At 37.4% G+C, this 18,298-nt stretch overlaps 2 protein-coding genes across 9 annotated transcripts in view; one reads left to right on the forward strand and one right to left on the reverse strand.

The window, feature by feature from the left end:
- NUP37 (nucleoporin 37) overlaps window positions 1–585 on the reverse strand; it is a 42,998-nt gene extending 42,413 nt beyond the window's left edge. The window contains exon 1 of one of the 2 annotated variants that reach the window (XM_077846107.1): window positions 492–585. The gene's annotated coding sequence lies outside the window, so the exon portion shown is untranslated. The remainder of the gene's footprint in view (window positions 1–491) is intronic. The other variant, XM_077846106.1, reaches the window with a different exon arrangement.
- Window positions 578–18,298, forward strand: part of PARPBP (PARP1 binding protein) — a 67,138-nt gene continuing 49,417 nt past the window's right edge. For 2 of the 7 annotated variants that reach the window (XR_013350876.1, XM_077846103.1), the window contains exons 1-4: window positions 625–718; window positions 4,593–4,751; window positions 5,183–5,340; window positions 18,042–18,272. Coding sequence is in view for 6 of the 7 variants with exons in the window: in XM_077846103.1 (XP_077702229.1) it covers window positions 4,610–4,751; window positions 5,183–5,340; window positions 18,042–18,272 (531 nt within the window). In the remaining variant the exon portion in view is untranslated. Of the gene's footprint in view, window positions 719–4,592; window positions 4,752–5,182; window positions 5,341–7,072; window positions 7,104–18,041; window positions 18,273–18,298 lie in introns of those variants that run through there. The other 5 variants (XM_077846104.1, XM_077846099.1, XM_077846101.1 and 2 more) reach the window with 5 other exon arrangements.

An 18,298-nucleotide genomic window follows, 5' to 3' on the forward strand; every position in this document is an offset into this window, starting at 1 on the left:
GAAGTATTTACGGAGAATGAGAGGAATCCCAACTCATGTAGCCTATAACCTAGTAAGCATACGAGTGGGAATCCGGGACCTGACATGTGTTAAGGGTGACCAGCAGGTGGATGCCCTTAGAGAGGCACGGCGGTGTGGGGAGTGGAAAAGACTCCAGGTCAGGAAACTCGGTCCCCTTCTTGCTCCTTAAACTAGTGCCCACTCTCACTGCATTTCAGGGTTTCCCTGCACACTGCGGGGAGGGGGGGGGGGCGATGTGCCCTCTAAAACTGGAAAGGCAGAGGAGGGAAGGGATTGCGCTGCAAAGAGCCCCAACGCCTCTCCCAGACAGGCAAGTCCCGCGAGACCCCGCGACCACCTCCCAAAGCCTGAGGTCCGGGAGAAGACAGGGTGCGGCCCGGGAGAGAAGTAACTCGCAAGGACACCACGGGAGCGCTGTGCAGCCAGTAGTAAAGCAGCAGGGACCCCTAGGGCTCCCGCGCGATACGCACCGGGGGCGTCGGGAAATAGCCGGAGGAAAGGCGGTCTCCGCTGGGGGACTGCCGCGGCGCGCGCAGACTCTGCTTCCGGGTCAGAGGGCGGAAGCGCCGATTGGCTCCCGAGCCTTCCCGCGAGATTTAAAAATCTAACTCGGGACGAACTCTCACCGCTTGGAGACCGCAGCCTGGCGGGACTACTGTAACGTGGGGTCTGCACCTGCCGGCTGTTCCCGAGGCAGGTGAGTGTCATCTCTTGCCCGCCCGCCTGTCACACATTAATCTGTGATTCAGGCTGGGGCTGGTGACAGCCAAGTGACCGTCCAGAATGTGATTTGTTTAGTGGCTTTGCTCTGTAGCCTGCTTGGGTCTGGGGGTATAGAAGAGTTCCCGGTTATCTGGTGAGGAGTATGGCTGGAAGGTCCTGAGGGACGCCTGAGGGACGCCTGGAGGGACCTCCGTATGTTCCTTAGGGTGGCAGGAAACCATGGTTCGAGTCCCAAGACGCGAGCAGACTCCAGTTTCACTACTTTCTCTCTCTCTGTTACCGTCTCCCAAAGAATATTTAGGATCTGCACCCTGAAGGCGATGCCCCCTTTTTTTTTTCCTTTCCTTTCCTTTCCTTTCCTTTCCTTTCCTTTCCTTTCCTTTCCTTTCCTTTCCTTTCCTTTCCTTTCCTTTCCTTTCCTTTCCTTTCCTTTCCTTTCCTTCCCTTCCCTTCCCTTCCCTTCCCTTCCCTTCTTTCCTTTCCTTTCCTTTCCTTTCCTTTCCTTTTTTTCTTTCTTTTTTTCTTTATTTTATTTATTTATTCATGAGAGACACACACAGAGAGAGGCAGAGGGACAGGCAGAGGGAGAAGCAGGCTCCATGAGGGAGCCCAACGCGGGACTTGATCCCGGGACCCCAGGATCACCCCCCAGGCCGAAGGCAGGCGGTAAACCGCTGAGCCACGTCCCTCTTTCTTTTTAACGGAGCACCTATTAAGTGCGTGACCCTAGGTGGATGTTTCCTTGTGTTATAGTTTTACGAGGTAAGTGATATCTTAACTCCTTTATGCTTGAGGAAATTTATGTTCATCAGAGATTTTAAATACCGAAGGACGTACATTTCATACATTGAGGAACCAGGATGTGGGTGGGCCCTGGAATATCCGACGTAGATATTCTTTTACCATCTCTCACTATCACCCTAGTGATAATTTCCCGTGACACAGTTTTTGCTCCAGTGCAGTTTGGAAGCTAGTTTTTTCAGGAGAGTGTTCATGATCACTGCCACCTGCCACTGTTGCTGTATAGTGCCGCCCAGCCTGAAATTCCGAGTGCTTGTGTAGTCATCGTCTCAGTGACTCCTCATAATTGGCTGGAAGGTATTATTCCTGTTTTATTTTTTTCATATATATAAATGTATATTTATGTAATATAAATGTATAAGTATCACATATATATTTTTCCCGTTTTCTGCGTGATGACACCTCACCTGGGCAGTCAGGGGTAAAGTAAAGCTTGTTGCCCATTAGCTGTGGAAAGCATGGGGACTGGACCAGAGTTGGCAAACTCTTGGTCTACTTGTTTTTGTGCAGCCATTTTCAGTGCTAAGAACAGATTTTCCATGTTTGAGTAATTGAAACAAAAACAAAAAGAATGATATTTTGTGACATGTGAAAATCATGTAAACGTTCATTTCAGTTTCCACAAAGTCTTGTTGAAGCAGAGTTATGCGCCTAGCCTACGTTTATGTATTGTCTGTGGCTGTTTTCCCACAGGCAAGGTCAAGTTGAATGGTTGTGACACAGATGGAGCGCCTTGCACCCCTTAAATATTTCTGGTTTAGCCCTTTCCCACAAGTGTGCGGACCCCTGGATGAGACTCTGGGCTTTTCTACGGGTCAGACACGCTGCTAAAAGCTCAACTTGTACTTCTATCCTTGACTTTTCACAAACTCCTGTGACATAGGAACTATTATATTTTCATTTTCAGGACAAGGAAGCTGAGGCAGGGGAGATGACGTAACTTGCTGTAGATCTCATGGCTAGTACATGGTGTGGCCAGGATTCAAAATGGTCTAATTCTGGACTAGTTTTCATTCTTAGTAATCTGAACTCATAGTACTTTTTTTTTTTTTTTGAAAATTTTATTTATTTATTTATTTAGAGAGAAAGAGAGAGATTGTGCTTACACATGAGCGTGGAAGAGGGGCAGAGGGAAAGAGAGATTGCAAGCCAGACTGTGCTTGGGAGCAGGGTGGGGCTCAATCTCCTGACTGGATCATGACCTAAGCTGAAATAGTGGGTCCCTTAACTGACTGAGCCACCCATGCACTCCAGAACTCTTATTACTTTAAATAGTACCCTAAATAATTTAGTACTAAAGATTTATTTCAGGCGAACCGATCATATCACTGAAGCATTACTTCTTTCCTTTTTTTTTCTCCTTTAAGAAAAGGGTGATATTTTAAAGAGAAATAAAACTTTTAGCTATTTACTAGCATTTGTGCATATGTAGATATTTTAATTTATTGGTTTTCACTTGTATCTTTAAGTTGCATTATTGATGCAACTATGAATTCTTGCTTTGTAAATGTTATATGCCCATTTTCACCATCATATAAACCCAAAATACATAGTAAATATTTGGGATTCTATTTATGCCACATAAAAAAGAAAAAGATAATAGAAAGAGTTAATAAATGGGTTGTGTACAATAAAATATATCCAAAATAAGATAATGGCATATGAACATGTTGGACACTAGCATACAAAGTAGGAAAAAAACCTTTCAGCAGCCATATCTGTAAACCCGTAAAGAAAGGAATTGCTTTCTTTGATGGACTTGAGTATGTAAAGTAGTGAAACTACATCTAATTATTTTGAAAGACTTTTGTCTATTAGGAGAAATTATGTAATATAGTGATGTAAGAGCACAGCTTATAGAGTTTGGTGTTAAGTTTGTTTTGCGATTTGCTAGCTGAGTGACATGGGGTATCACATTCTCCAGATGTAAAATGGGGATAATAGTGGACCCTCTAATAGGACTCTTTCAAAGATTGAAGGAAGTAATAAATATTAAGCTTTTGAAAAGTTTCTGGCATGAACATAGCTCCTAAATATTAGATATTGTATTGGTAATCTGTTGTGTAACAAAGCATCCCAAAACTTAATGGATTTAAAAGAGCAGCCATTTTATTTACTTATGATTCTGTGGACAGCAGTTTTGGCTGGACTCAACTTGGTGGTTCTGCTGGTCTTGCCTGGGATCACTAATGTGGCTGCAGTTCGTCTGGTAGGTTGATTGGGGCAGGAAAGTCTAACATAGCCTCCCATTACGTTGGAATTGGTTGTCAGCTAGAGTGCCTTGGTTCTCTTCTATATGGCCTCTCCAGCAGGTGAACTTGGACTTTTTCATATGGTAGTCTAGAGTGGCAAGATAGTAAGGACTAAAGCTGCAAAGCCTTGTATCAAGAGGCCCTAAAACCCACCCCAGGTTGGATTTTGCTAAGAAGGCTCAGAGGACTCAGTATATAGTTATGCCCACACCTATAATTTATTACAACAAAAAGATGCTAAAGAAAATCAGCAAAGAGAGAAGCTACATGGGGAGAAAGTGCATGGGATGAATTTCTGGGGAAATCAGGCATAAATTTCCAAAAGTCCTCTCTTAGTGGAGTTGTGCAGGACATGCTTAAGTCCTCCAACAACAAATTGTGACAACCCATATGAAATAGTGTCTCCCAGGGAAGCTCTTTAGAGACTCAGTATCTAGGGATACTGATGTAGGCATTCTTGGTTTATGTTCCTAAGTTCCAGACTCAGAAGAAAAGCATGTGTTCAGCATAAACTATATTATTTGTATAAACAGTTGAGGCGCAGTGAGCTACTCTTACTGGAAATCCTCCTGAATTCTAAGTTACCAGGTGCAGCCAAGGGCCAACCTTATAAGAAATCTTTTTAAAAGATAGACATCAGGCCTGCTGCTTTAACTTTTCTGCATGGGCCTTTTGAGCACTAGGCTTGGAACCCCCATGATGTCATTCTTGCCATACTCAATTGGTCAGGTTACTAGACTGACTCATACTTAAAGGGGTAGAAAAATAGACCACTTCTTTTTTTTTTTTTTAAAGATTTTATTTATTTATTCATGAGAGACACAGAGAGAGGCAGAGACACAAGCAGAGGGAGAAGCAGGCTCCCCCATGGGGAACCCGATGTAGGACTTGATCCCAGGACTCCGGGATCACGACCTGAGCCGAAGGCAGAGGCTCAACCACTGAGCCACCGAGGTAGGTGTCCCAATAGACCTCTTCTTTTGAGACAATATGGGGATGGGAGGAAATTGGCCTCCCCCCCCCCAAATCTACCACACATATTACCATTTATCTCAAAACAAATATTTTGAAAATACAGCTTTAATTAGCTGTGTCTATAGGTTTACAGAATTTGTGTATCTGTTTTGTATCAATTTTCAGTTTGAAGGTTGGATTTTGTTATTTCAAAAGATTTGGCTTAAGAAAACTAAAGGAGAGGAAAATATGATTGGGCAGAAAGTGTGTTGTTCTGTTTCCCTAAATTTAATGAAAAGCAATCTTAGTAAATATGAAATGACCTCTTGTTCACTACTTATTTTTCTCTAACTCTGCTTCCTTACACATGTTAAATATTAGTTTCCAATTAAAGTAAATCTTTTTAACATTGCATTCTGTCCTACTTTCAGAGAGGATGGCTGCGCTTAATCAGAAGTCTATCTTGGATATGATTAAAGAGTTCAGAAGGAATTGGCACACTCTTTGTAACTCTGAGAGAACTACTGTATGTGGTGCAGACTCCATGCTCCTGGCATTGCAGCTTTCCATGGCAGAGAACAACAAACAGGTTAGTAGACTATATTTAGGTTTACTTTTTTTTTAAAGTGAATTTTGGTAGCTGCTTATTTTAATTATATTCATTTCTTTAGAATATATGCCCTATGACAATATCAACAGAATTATCAAAAATATCTCTACATATCTGTCAAAATATTGCAATTGGATTTGAAATGATTTGCTTCAAAATTAAGGCCTTCATATGTGTAATATATCATAGGACATGCACATTCAATGTTTAATTTGAAATCTTAAAGTAAATGTGCAACTGCTCTTATTGTGGTTAAAAATATTTTTATTTATGATTTCTTTAAAAAGTTTTAGAAGGCATACATAAATAATGTTGATTTTAATATTTTATCAAATTATTTTATGACTAATTTCAGACTCTGTGGTATAGATTGATTATTCCTAAGCCAGGTTATGAATCAGAATCACTTGGGTGAGTTTTTAAACAATAGTGGCTTCTGTGCTTTGGTCTTGGAAATTTTGATTCTTCTAATCTGCACTCACTGAGACTCTGGAAATTGTCTTTTTAAAATCTTTTCTTAATCTGATCCTTGTGTATTTGGCTTGGATCAAACTAGTTTTTGGAATGAGCTGTACGTAAAGTGCTTGAGGTGTTTGGGTGATAGATAGGCTGGAGTGGTAAGAAAATGACTTAAAAATTTTGGATTTCAGGTAATATACTTAAAGGAGGGGAAATCTTTGGATGGGAGGGTTTTAAAGAAGGGATGAAGGAAGGAAAAGAAAATCACTTAAGAAGCATCCAGGGGGATCAAAGTCTTGATGTTTCGAAGATAATAAGGAGATGGTTTTGACCGGAGAGGATTTTTGAAGGGTGGAATAGTTTTAGTGGGTCTATTGGGCTAGATAGTGAAATGACATTCTGGTGAACTATTTTAATCCTATATGTCAGTAGTTCCCAGATTTTTAGATTTCATGTCAATAAAATTTCCAAAAAAAAATATTAGACATTGACAGATTTGAACATTTCTCAACTTGGCAAATAAGGCCATTGAGAAAAAATAGAACCATCATTTTGAAAAAAGAATAATATATTAATGCCTAAAAATTAGAAATTGTATAATCTTAAAATGAGAGATAGTCTTTACTATACATGGTTGTTGGCAGTGTTGTGTGTTTAAAACAATAAATATTAAGATGAATTTTGAACATAGTAAGATTTTGACAAAATTCTCTTATATAGTCATTCTTTTAACAAATATTTGAATTTTCACTATGTGCTAGACATTATTCTAAACATTCTGAAGGAAATCTCTGCTCTAATGGCATTAATCTTGTAGTGGAGAGAGACAGATAATACTCTAATAAATAAGATATTTAGTATTTTAGGTCATAAATACTATAGAAAAAAATAAAACAGATACAGTTAAGGATTGTATAGAGTTTGGGGTGGAAGAGTTCTTGGCAGTTTGAAATAGGATGGTCAAAGAAGGCCTCATCTACAAGTTGCCATTTGTTTTGTTTTTTTTTTTTTATTGTTTTTTTTATTCATTTGAGCAAAGATTTGAAACTAGTCATGGGAATTTTTGTGGGAAGGGATTACAAGGCAAAGGGAACAGCTGATGCAAGGACCCTGAGGTGGGATTATGTCTGGCATGCTCAAGGAACAGCAAAGAGGCCAATATAGCTGTTAATATAAATGTTAAACGTTAATTTCTTCCCTTTGAGAAGTGTGTGGTTTTTGTTTTTGTTTTTGTTTTTGTTTTTTGTTTTAGCTCCTGTGTGGCAAGCATTGGGGTTAAAATGGTAAGCAAACCCAGACATGGCTCCTGCCTACCTTTTCCTGGTAGACATGTAGAGAAAAATACAAATAAATTCTAAACTATAGCTGTGAGAAGAGATATATGATGCTATGAGACCAAGGAGTTGACTTGCTTGGAGAGATCAAGTTGAACTGTAAAGGAAGAAGAAGAGTTAACTAGGCAAAGACTCGGGGGCAAGATGATGAGGATGAGGGAGCAGCATATGCAGAAGCTCTGGGCAGGAGACCGCAGAGAGATTTGAGAAAATGGAAAAGAACCAGTGTAGCTGAAGAGTGATGGTGAAGATTACACGTCCCATTTGTCTGTTTCTTGTTTTTATCCACAGTCATTGTTAAAAATCAATTTTATGTAGGTATATTGAAGAAAAGAAGTGGAAGTCGTACTTTTTGGATTCTGTGTTTAAAAAAAGAGACACCTGGGTGGCTCAGTGGTTAAGCGTCTGCCTTCAGCTCAGGTCATGATCCTGGGGTCCTGGGATCGAGTCGTGTATTGGCTCCCCACAGGGAGCCTGTTTCTCCCTCTGTCTATATTTCTGCCTTGCTCTGTGTCTCTCATGAATAAAAATTACAGTCTTAAAAAAAATAAAGAATAAAAAATAAAAAAATAAAAAAATCAAACTTCCAGAAAAGTTACGAGGATAGTACACTGAATTCCTTTATCCTCTTCGCTTAGATTCACCAATTAATATTTTGCCACTTTTCTATCATTACTATTTTAATATTTTTGTATGTGTGTATAACAAAAATACGTAAATAAACACAAGTATGTATTGTACACATACATACACATTTATTCATATCACTCTGTACGAACCATTTGATGATAAGTAGTGGACATCCTGAATCTTTGTTCGTAGAATGTACAACTCTTGCTATTGTACATTATGTGGGGTTTGACAATTATATAAGACATATGTGCACCTTTATAGTATTTACAGAATTGTTTCACTGCCCTAAAAATCCTCTCTGCTCCACCTACTTATCCTTCCTTTTCCCCAACCCCTGGCAACCACTGATCTTTTAATTGTCAGCATAGTTTTGCCTTTCTTAGAATGTCATGTAGTTGGAATCATGTAGTATATAGTCTTTTCAGATTGGCTTTACTTTCTTTCAGATGCATTTATGGTTCCTCCACGTCTTTTCATGGCTTGATAGCTCATTTCTTTTCAGCAGAGAATAATATTCCACTGTATGAATGTATCAATTTATCCATTTACCTTTTACTTTTCTTCCAAATGATATTCAATAAGATATTCAATATTTAATAGCTTTTTAGTTTAATAATTATTGGATTTTCTGTTATCCTCTTTTTTTTTTTTCAGATTTTACTTTTTAAAGTACTATCTAAGTGTGGGTATTGAATTTACAACCCTGAGATTAAGAGTCACATGATCTTTTGACTAAGCCAGCCAGGCACCCCTGTTATCATCTATATTCTTTATTTCCAAGAGCTCTTTTGTTTTCTCTTTTTGAAATACATACTCATCTTGCTTCAAGCATATATTTTTTGTTTGAAACTATTAATATTTCTTGAGGCTTTCTTCTTCTTACATAATCTGTTTCCTCCTAGTTTCTTATTTTATTAGTCTTATTTGGGAAGAATTTCTATTCTTCTATCAGAAACTTTCTTCCTGATGATCCTTGACCATGCACTTTCATTTAAGTGAACACTAAAATGCTTCCTGGAAACTCTGCATGGAGGATTAGGGGTTGTCAGCCTGATCTGACTGGGCTCTGGCTGGGGAACATTTGATACCCATGTTGAAGATATCCCTTTTACAACAGTTTCTTTAAAAAAGAGTCTTTACACAAATGGTGTAAAGTTGAGCTGCCAATGTGTTGGGGGCTTGAAAGAAGTGTCAACATTTAGAATATAAATGGTCATGTGTTTCCTGTCATTTTCATTTGGGTACTCTTGTTTTCACTTGCACTCTTCAGTCCAGAGACTGTTTTACCCTCTGTAGGGAATAAACCCTCAATCTTCTGCCAAAGTAGTTTAACTATTCTCCCCTTTTTCAGCAAAAGTTAATAATTAGGCAAAAGTGTAAATGAAAATACACTAACAATGTTAAAGAAGAAAGGGACGTTAAGGAGTCAATCTCATTTAAAATTGCACCCAGAACCATAAGATACCTAAGAATAAGCCTAACCAAAGTGGTAAAGGATCTGTACTCAGAAAACTATAGAACACTCATGAAAGAAATTGAGCAAGACACAAAGAAATGGAAAAATGTTCCATGCTTATGGATTGGAAGAACAAATATTATTAAAATATCTATTCTACCTAGAGCAATCTATGCATTCATCGCAATCCGTATCATAATGCCATCAACTTTTTTCACAGAGCTGGAACAAATAATCCTAAAATTTGTATGGAGCCAGAAAAGACCCCAAATAGCCAAAAGGTCATTGAAAAGAAAATCAAAGCTGGTGGCATCACAATCCCAGACTTCAAGGTCTATAATAAAGCTGTAAGAAAAAAAAAAAAAAAGCTGTAAGCATCAAGACTGCATGATACTGGCACAAAAACTGACACATAGATCAATGGAACATAATAGAGAACCCAGAAATGGATCCTCAACTCTGTGGTCAGCTAATCTTCAGCAAAGCAGGAAGGAATATCCATGGAAAAAAAGTCTCTTCAACAAATGGTATTGGGAAAATTGGACAGCCACATGCAGAAGAATGACACTGGGCCATTTTCTTACACTAATCACAAAAATAGTCAAAAGTGGATGAAAGATCTAAATGTGAGACAGGAATCCATCAAAATCCTAGAGGAGGACACAGGCAGCAACTTCTGTGACCTCGGCCACAGCAACTTCTTGCTAGACATATCTCCACAAAGGCAAGGGAAACAAAGGCAAAAGTGAACTCTTGGGACTTCATCAAGATAAAAAGTTTTTGCACAGCAAAGGAAAACAGTTGACAAAACCAAAGGACAATTGACAGATGGGAGAAGATATTTGCAAATTTCTTATCCGACAAAGGGCTAGTATCCAACATCCAACATCTATAAAGAATGTATCAAGCTCAACACCCCAAAAACAAATAATCCAGTCAAGAAATGTGCAGAAAACATGAACAGACATTTCTCCAAAGAAGACATACACAGATAATGGCCAACAGACATGAATAAATGCTCTACATCGCTTGGCATCAGGGAAATACAAATCAAAAGCACAATGAGATACCACCTCGCACCAGTCAGAATGACTTAAATTAACAAGACAGGAATCAACAAATGTTGGTGAGGATGTAAAGAAAGGGGAACCCTCTTACAGTGTTGGTGGGAATGCAAGCTGGTGCAGCCACTCTGGAAAACAGTATGGAGGTTCCTCAGAAAGTTAAATATAGAACTACCCTACGATCTAGCCATTGCACTACTAGTTATTTACCCCAAAGATACAAATGTAGTGATCTGAAGGGGCACCTGCACCCCAAAGTTTATAGCAGGAATGTCTACAATAGCCAAACTATGGAAAGAGCCCAGATGTCTATCAACAGATGAATGGATAAGGAGGATGTGATACACACACACACACACACACACACACACACACACACACACATATACACTAGAATATTAGCCATCAGAAAGGATGAAATCTTGACATTTCCAACAATATGGATGGAACTAGAGGATATTATCCTAAATGAAATAAATCAGTCAGGGAAAGACAATGATCACGTGATCTCACTCATGTGGAATTTAAGAAACAAAACAGGATCATAGGAGAAAGGAAGGAAAAATAAAACAAGATGGAATCAGAGAGGGAGACAAACCGAAAGAGACTCTTATTCACAGCAAATAGGGTTGCTGGAGGGGAATTGGGAGGGGAGATGAGGTAACTGGGTGATGGGCATTAAGGAGGGCTCGTGATATAATGAGCACTGGGTGTTACATAAGACTGATGAATCACAACTCTACCTCTGAAACTTGCTGCATACATTTAATGCTAATTAATTGAATTCAAATTAAACAAAAAAAGAAATGAAAAATGTCTAAAAGATTATCCACACACAAAAAAAAGATTATCCACAGAGGTAAGCATGATACTGAGGCTACTCCAGAAATCTCTTCACTGGCAAGTATCTTCATCATTACCTTCCTCTGTGCAGATTTTTTTCTAGTGGGCATAGTAAGAGTATTGACCTTTAGAGGCTTTGACTTCCTTTGGCAGGGTGAGCAGGGTGATCCAACTTCCCATCGTTTTTATGCTGAGTTTTGTATCCTAAACTTTGTGCTCAGAGTTCATAAAAACCAGTTTCCTTATTGCCAGAGAATGGTAGTTACCAGGAAAATACAGGCGCCACCATTTGCTTACCTCTTTATATTTGGCACTTGCTCATTGTTTTTGACCTTTAGTAATTTCCCTTTTCTTATGGTCAATTTAGTCATGCTTAAAAAAAGTTTTCCTATTTTCTCTTGTAGCTTTAGGTATTTTATACCAGGAGGGGTCTCTGCGTATCCAGTCAGGCAGATTGCCCTGTTAATGTGCCTGTTTTAAAATTATAACAGATGATATACATTCTTTCTGCATCTTGTTTTTATTATCCAGCATTGTTTTCAAGAACTCTTTAGGTGCTGATAGAAAAGTTGATCTAATTTATTCATTTTAACAATCATCCTTTGTATGACTGATATATTTTACTCATTGATGGATTGGGTTGTTTGAAGTTTGATATTTTTGGTATTTTTGGTGTTATAAACAATTCTTCATTGAAATGAGATGTCTGTGCACAGAATGAGAGTTTCTCTAGGCCCCATACACAGGAGGTCATATGATAGATACATCTTTAATTTAACTTGATGCTATCACATTGCTCTTCAACTTGGTTATTAGAATTTACATTTATATCAACAGTATAGGAGAGTACCATTTTCTTATTTTTCGCTATATTAGATATTTCATTGGAAAAAAGAAAAATAATATTTCATTTTAATTTTTCTGTTAACTAGAGCATTTAAACATCTTTTAAAATGGTTATTTGACTGTTTAGGTATCTTCTCTTTTTTTTTTTTTTTTTTTTATTTATGATAGTCACATAGAGAGAGAGAGAGAGAGGCAGAGACACAGGCAGAGGGAGAAGCAGGCTCCATGCACCGGGAGCCTGACGTGGGATTCGATCCCGGGTCTCCAGGATCGCGCCCTGGGCCAAAGGCAGGCGCCAAACCGCTGCGCCACCCAGGGATCCCGGTATCTTCTTTTTATTGTCTACTCATACATATCCTTTGCATATTTTACCATTGAGTTATTGTTTATCTCTTTATTACTCTTTAAAACAGTTCTGCATGTACTTTAGGTACTCTCTTTGTAGCACACTTTGCTGATAGCTTCTGATGCGCTCTATTTTACCTACCTACGCTGGATATGTTCCCCTTACATTGTTTACCAGTATTTATATGCCAGACTTCTCTACTGAGTCCTCCTTGGTGTGACCAGGTAGTTACTGGACATTTTGCCTTGATGCCCCAGTAAGGTCTCCGCATCAGTTTTTAAAAGTAGACCACATTGTTTCCTCTCTCAGCTTACCATCTTGTTCATATTCTTAGTTGCAGTCTTATATACCATTGTTCACTCAGTCATTAGACTACCCAAGGGTAATTGTAAAGTCTCTTTCCTTTGCTCTCCATTGCAATTCATGTTGAAGTCTTTCCAATTTTACTGCCTGAGCATTAAAAAAATACTCTCCCTCTTTAGTAACCTGAAGAAATGGTACTAAGGTAATTAATGGATTCTGAGGATATTATATAAATGGAATAGAGTAGCTAAAGGTTAAACTTTGGTGGCCATTCACTGGAAAATGAGGAGAGAAATTGAGGCAATTATTAAGAATCATTATTGTATAGTAATGGCAGGCTATCATTTTGAAATTAAGCAGACCATGTTCAAATTACCTTCTCTTTATTTATGAATATTTTGAAACAAATATATCAAAAAGGTAAGTGAAATGTACCCTGAAGAAAATTTAGTTTTCACTGCAAAAATTTTGATCTGTTGAAGCACTCAGTTCAAGTCATTTTTTCTTCAGGGCTTGTCTGTGGATACTCACTCAGGATCTCTTTCTACTTAATTTTCTACTTGCTAATTCACTTAATTCACTGTGAAAGTTCAGACTCTGGGTGGGAAAGAAGAGGAGAGGTGAATTGCAACTGAACTTTTCTCACTTTGTGTATGTGTGTGCCTGTATGCAATGGAGATGGTGAGCTGCAGTTCTGATTGACTCTCTCAGATGGAGTTAGCTCAGGCAGCCCCAACTGCCTGACTCAGACTTCTAAGTCACTCAGCAAGATAAAGCAGCATGCACATATCCCTGCAAATGCGTTCATAAGTAGTAGATAATCATAAAAGTTGGAGTTGGTTGTATATATGCTTCGCCTATATTTTTCACTCTGTGATTGAGCTCTATTTAGGTTTTTAATTCTCAAAAGTTTGAGGATGCGAATCTCTAAAGTATGATTCTTCCAGCTGAATTTGACTACAATAAAACTTGAGAAAACCTAGTGGAGTTGTTAGCTTGTCTATTGGCATGCTTGTTTTTTTTTTTAAAGATTTATTTATTTTTGTTTTTGTTTTTGTTTTATTTTTATTTTTTAAGATTTATTTATTTATTCAGAGAGAGAGGGAGAGAGAGGCAGAGACAAGAGACACAGGCAGAGGGAGAAGCAGGCTCCATGCAGGGAGCCCGATGTGGGACTCTATCCTGGGTCTCCAGGATCACACCCTGGGCTGCAGGCGGTGCTAAACCTCTGCGCCACCGGAGCTGCCCGCATGCTTGTTTTCTTAGCTGCTTTAATGGAGATAAAAGGTATATGAAAATAATCTATGAATTTTAGGTTTTCTGAGGGCAAGTTTTATTTATTTATTTTTTTTAGCTTAAATCAGATGACCTCTAGGAGTTTTATACTGCTAGAGATTTAACTTATTATTAGATTCATTGAGGACCATATGGCAAATATATATGACTTTTATTATTAAGTTGCAAATAGTGTTTTAGTTATTCCTTTCTTTAGAATTGACTTCATGGTCTGATTCTGTCTGGCAATTAAATTATAAATGCTGTTTTTCATCTTAAATAGCTTTAAGAACATTACAAATATTCTATTGGATGAAACAAAGATATTAGTTTTATAACTTCATGGAAAGTCACAGCCTGTGGTTGACTGTCAGATTTGAAAATGACCTAACATTGACATAACAAAATAAGAAGAAATAGATTTTACAATTGTCTTACATTTATCTGCCCCCCCAACAAAAAACCCAATTATTATACTTTGAATAAGAAAAGAGAAAGAAAACTGACATGTTTTGATCACGTACTATTTATCAGGCATTCTTTAATCTGTAAAATCTCACTTTATAACCAAGGAAAACTATTCACAGGATCTGAGTATTTTACCCAAGGTCACAGAGCCAATTAATGCTCTTAAGTGGATCTGCTATCTTTTCTGTTTTGATAACAACAAAAATTCCAGTTAGTTAAAAATGTAAAATTTAAGTTTTTGAATAATTATAAAAATAACTTCAGCAAAATATACAGAGTACAAGTGCTCTGAAAAAGTGCTCCTTCTTTTTTTTTTCCTCATTTTATTCTTATGAAATACAATCCTTTTTATGTCCATCAGAGAATTAAAACATTGACCATCTTGAACTTCCTTCAGATATTAGCCAGCTGGCATGTTTTCCTAGCAAAACATTTTCTGATTTGACCACGAGCTCTCTGAATCAGTTGTTATTGGTTTGAATAATAGAATATGCTGTCATGGTGGGCACCTGATCATGAAAACTGATATCTGGAGTACATTTTTATTTGGATTTAAAATGTTTTTACAATCCCAGTATAAACACTGTTAATCTAGTCAAGACCTTTTCTCACAAGATCAAGAGTTTGTGTAGTTTAACTAGTTAGAGTCAACAAAATGAGAATGAATTGTACATTTACATTAGACAAAATTTCAATTTATTTTTAACATAAAGGATGTCGTATCAAAATAGTTTTAGGAATTTTTGAGATAAAACAACTTAGTTTCCAAACTCTAAATAGCTGGATTTATTTAATTTAAATACCATTTGGAAATTTTATTGTGTAATTTTTGTGGGATTGCAAAGTAAAGTACATCATTTTTGATGCAATGCTGAGAAATTACAAATCTTTCTTACATCTGGGTTATGGATTCAAGGTTTGAGAGTTACTACTTCTTTTGGTTTTTCATTGAATTAGTTTCATGAAATATAATTTTTTGAAAGATTTATTTATTTATTTGACAGAGCACACACGTGTGTGCACACACAAGTGGGCAGGTTGGCAGGCAGAGGGAGAGGGAGAAGCAGCCTCCCTGCTTAGAGAGGGAGCCTGATGCGTGACTTGATCCCAGGACCCTGGGATCATCACCTGAGCTGAAAACAGACACTTTGACTGACTGAGACACCAGGTGCCCCTATAATTAATTTTTATAATTTTGATGTAACAGGTCTCTCCAAGGGACAGTAAGGATCATTTTCTTAGTTGTCTCCATATCCGTGAGTAAAAAGTTAATTATTTTAAGGCAGTTTGGACATAATTGTCTTAAATTGAGATAGTTGACTAGAAAATGTGGCTGATTTTTATAAAAGAAATATAGATTTTAAAGGGTTGGATATGTAAAAAATAGTATATTATTTGGCTCTGTTTGATTCTTTTTATTATTCTTCATTGGCTGAAGATGATGTTACAATTTTGGTTCCAGTGAATTATAGTTTTATTAAAATATCCATCCATCTTTCAGTGCAAATGATGGTAAGATCTTGGTGTTATCAGAAACTACTAACATATTAAGGAAACGTAACTGTGGAAGAGAGCAACATAATACATTCCACTAAATCACATATGGGTACTTAAAAGTATTTGTTATTCATGCTGCATTGGAAGGGAGTAGCTAGAATTTTTTACTGAATTAGGGCTAGCATTTTTTGGAGGGCACCATTATTAATATTTGGGATATTAAGTGGGAGCAGAATGCAATCAATTAAAAAAAGCCTTCAATTCAGTATGTCTGCTGACTAATATATCATATTGATATTGAAGAAGAGAAAAAAAGAACAATTTCAACTCAGTAGGAACACCCAGCAACTTAGAGAAAGAAACCATTGCTTTTTAGTACTTGTTTATAGTTTAGTGTGTCCATGAGCAGAGAAGAATCTAAATTCTCTGACCCAAGGTTTTAGTACTGATATTTTGCTTTCCCTGGAACAGTAATGAAATAAAACATGGTTTTAAAAAATTTAATTTTTATGATCATGTTTTAAGACTAACAGTTGGAAGTGTGTGGTATATGGTAATTCACTATGGCTTTGAAAATTTTAAATAAGAGATTAAATATACGTTGGCAGCAACCTCTTCAACCTCAGCACACACAGCAACTTTTTGCTAGACCTATATCTCCAAAGGTAAAGGAAACAAAGGCAAAAATGAACTCTTGGGACTTCATCCAGGTAAAAAAACTTCTGCACAGCAAAGGAAACAGTCAACAAAACTAAAAGGCAACCGACATGATAGGAGAAGATATTTGCAAATGTCTTATCTGACAAAGGGCTAGTATCCAACATTCAACATCTATAAAGAATGTATCAAGCTCAACACCCCAAAAACAAATAATCCAGTCAAGAAATGTGCAGAAAACATGAACAGACATTTCTCCAAAGAAGACATACACAGATAATGGCCAACAGACATGAATAAATGCTCTACATCGCTTGGCATCAGGGAAATACAAATCAAAAGCACAATGAGATACCACCTCGCACCAGTCAGAATGACTTAAATTAACAAGACAGGAATCAACAAATGTTGGTGAGGATGTAAAGAAAGGGGAACCCTCTTACAGTGTTGGTGGGAATGCAAGCTGGTGCAGCCACTCTGGAAAACAGTATGGAGGTTCCTCAGAAAGTTAAACATAGAACTACCTTACGATCTAGCCATTGCACTACTAGATATTTACCCCAAAGATACAAATGTAGTGATCTGAAGGGGCACCTGCACCCCAAAGTTTATAGCAGGAATGTCCACAATAGCCAAACTATGGAAAGAGCCCAGATGTCTATCAACAGATGAATGGATAAGGAGGATGTGATACACACACACACATACACACACTAGAATATTACTCAGCCATCAGAAAGGATGCAATCTTGCCATTTGCAATGATGTGGATGGAACTGGAGAGTATTGTGCTAATCGAAATAAGTCAGAAAGACAATTATATGTTTTTTCTTGTATGTAGAGTATAGAAAACATAGGATCATAAGGGAAGGGATGGAAAACTGAATGGGAAATCATCAGAGACGGAGACAAACCATTAAGAGACTCTTAATTATAGGAAACAAACTGAGGGTTGCTGTGGGCATGAGGGATGGGGCATGAGGTAACTGGGTGATGGGCATTAAGGGGGGCATGTGATGTGATGAGCACTGGGTGTTATGTGCAACTGATAAATTGTTGAACACTGCATCTGAGACTAATGTACTATATATGTTGGCTAATTGAATTTAAATGAAAATACATTAGAAGAGCTGAAAGGAACTAAATATTAACAGAATCAAATGTTTCACCAATCAGTGCTACTTAAGTACAGATCACTGCCCACACATTCCTCAACTGAGTAGAAGTTTAGTGAAGAATGACTATGTATTTGCTAATTTTGTCATGCACAAACTTGCCATAGTTATCTTTTATAAAACCATCAAAATCTTTTTCTTTTATATCTGGTTTTAAAATTATTCCATAACTCAACTTGGATGTTCTCTTCAATAAGAATTTAATGTAGCCTTTTCTATTGAATTTTTGAACAAAATTCAATGTGTACTCCCATCTCAATTATAAGTAATGAATATTCTGACATCCAACTTTATCTTTTTATTTTTGGCCATTGTCTCTTTCAGCACAGTGGAGAATTTACCGTTTCTCTGAGCGATGTCTTATTGACCTGGAAATACTTCCTACATGAGAAGTTGAACTTATCAGTTGAAAATATGGAAGTGATTGACCATTATGAGGACATTAAGAAGACTTATGATGATTTCTTAAAGAAGAGTAATATGCTAGATCTGATTGATGTTTATAAAAAATGTATTTTGATTTCTAGTTGTGAATATAATGCCAACATATCCCCTGTAAGTATTTTTTTTTTTAAATTCTA

The sequence above is a fragment of the Canis aureus genome, chromosome 13 (genome assembly GCF_053574225.1).
Source record: "Canis aureus isolate CA01 chromosome 13, VMU_Caureus_v.1.0, whole genome shotgun sequence".
In the NCBI taxonomy this organism is placed as follows: domain Eukaryota; kingdom Metazoa; phylum Chordata; class Mammalia; order Carnivora; family Canidae; genus Canis; species Canis aureus.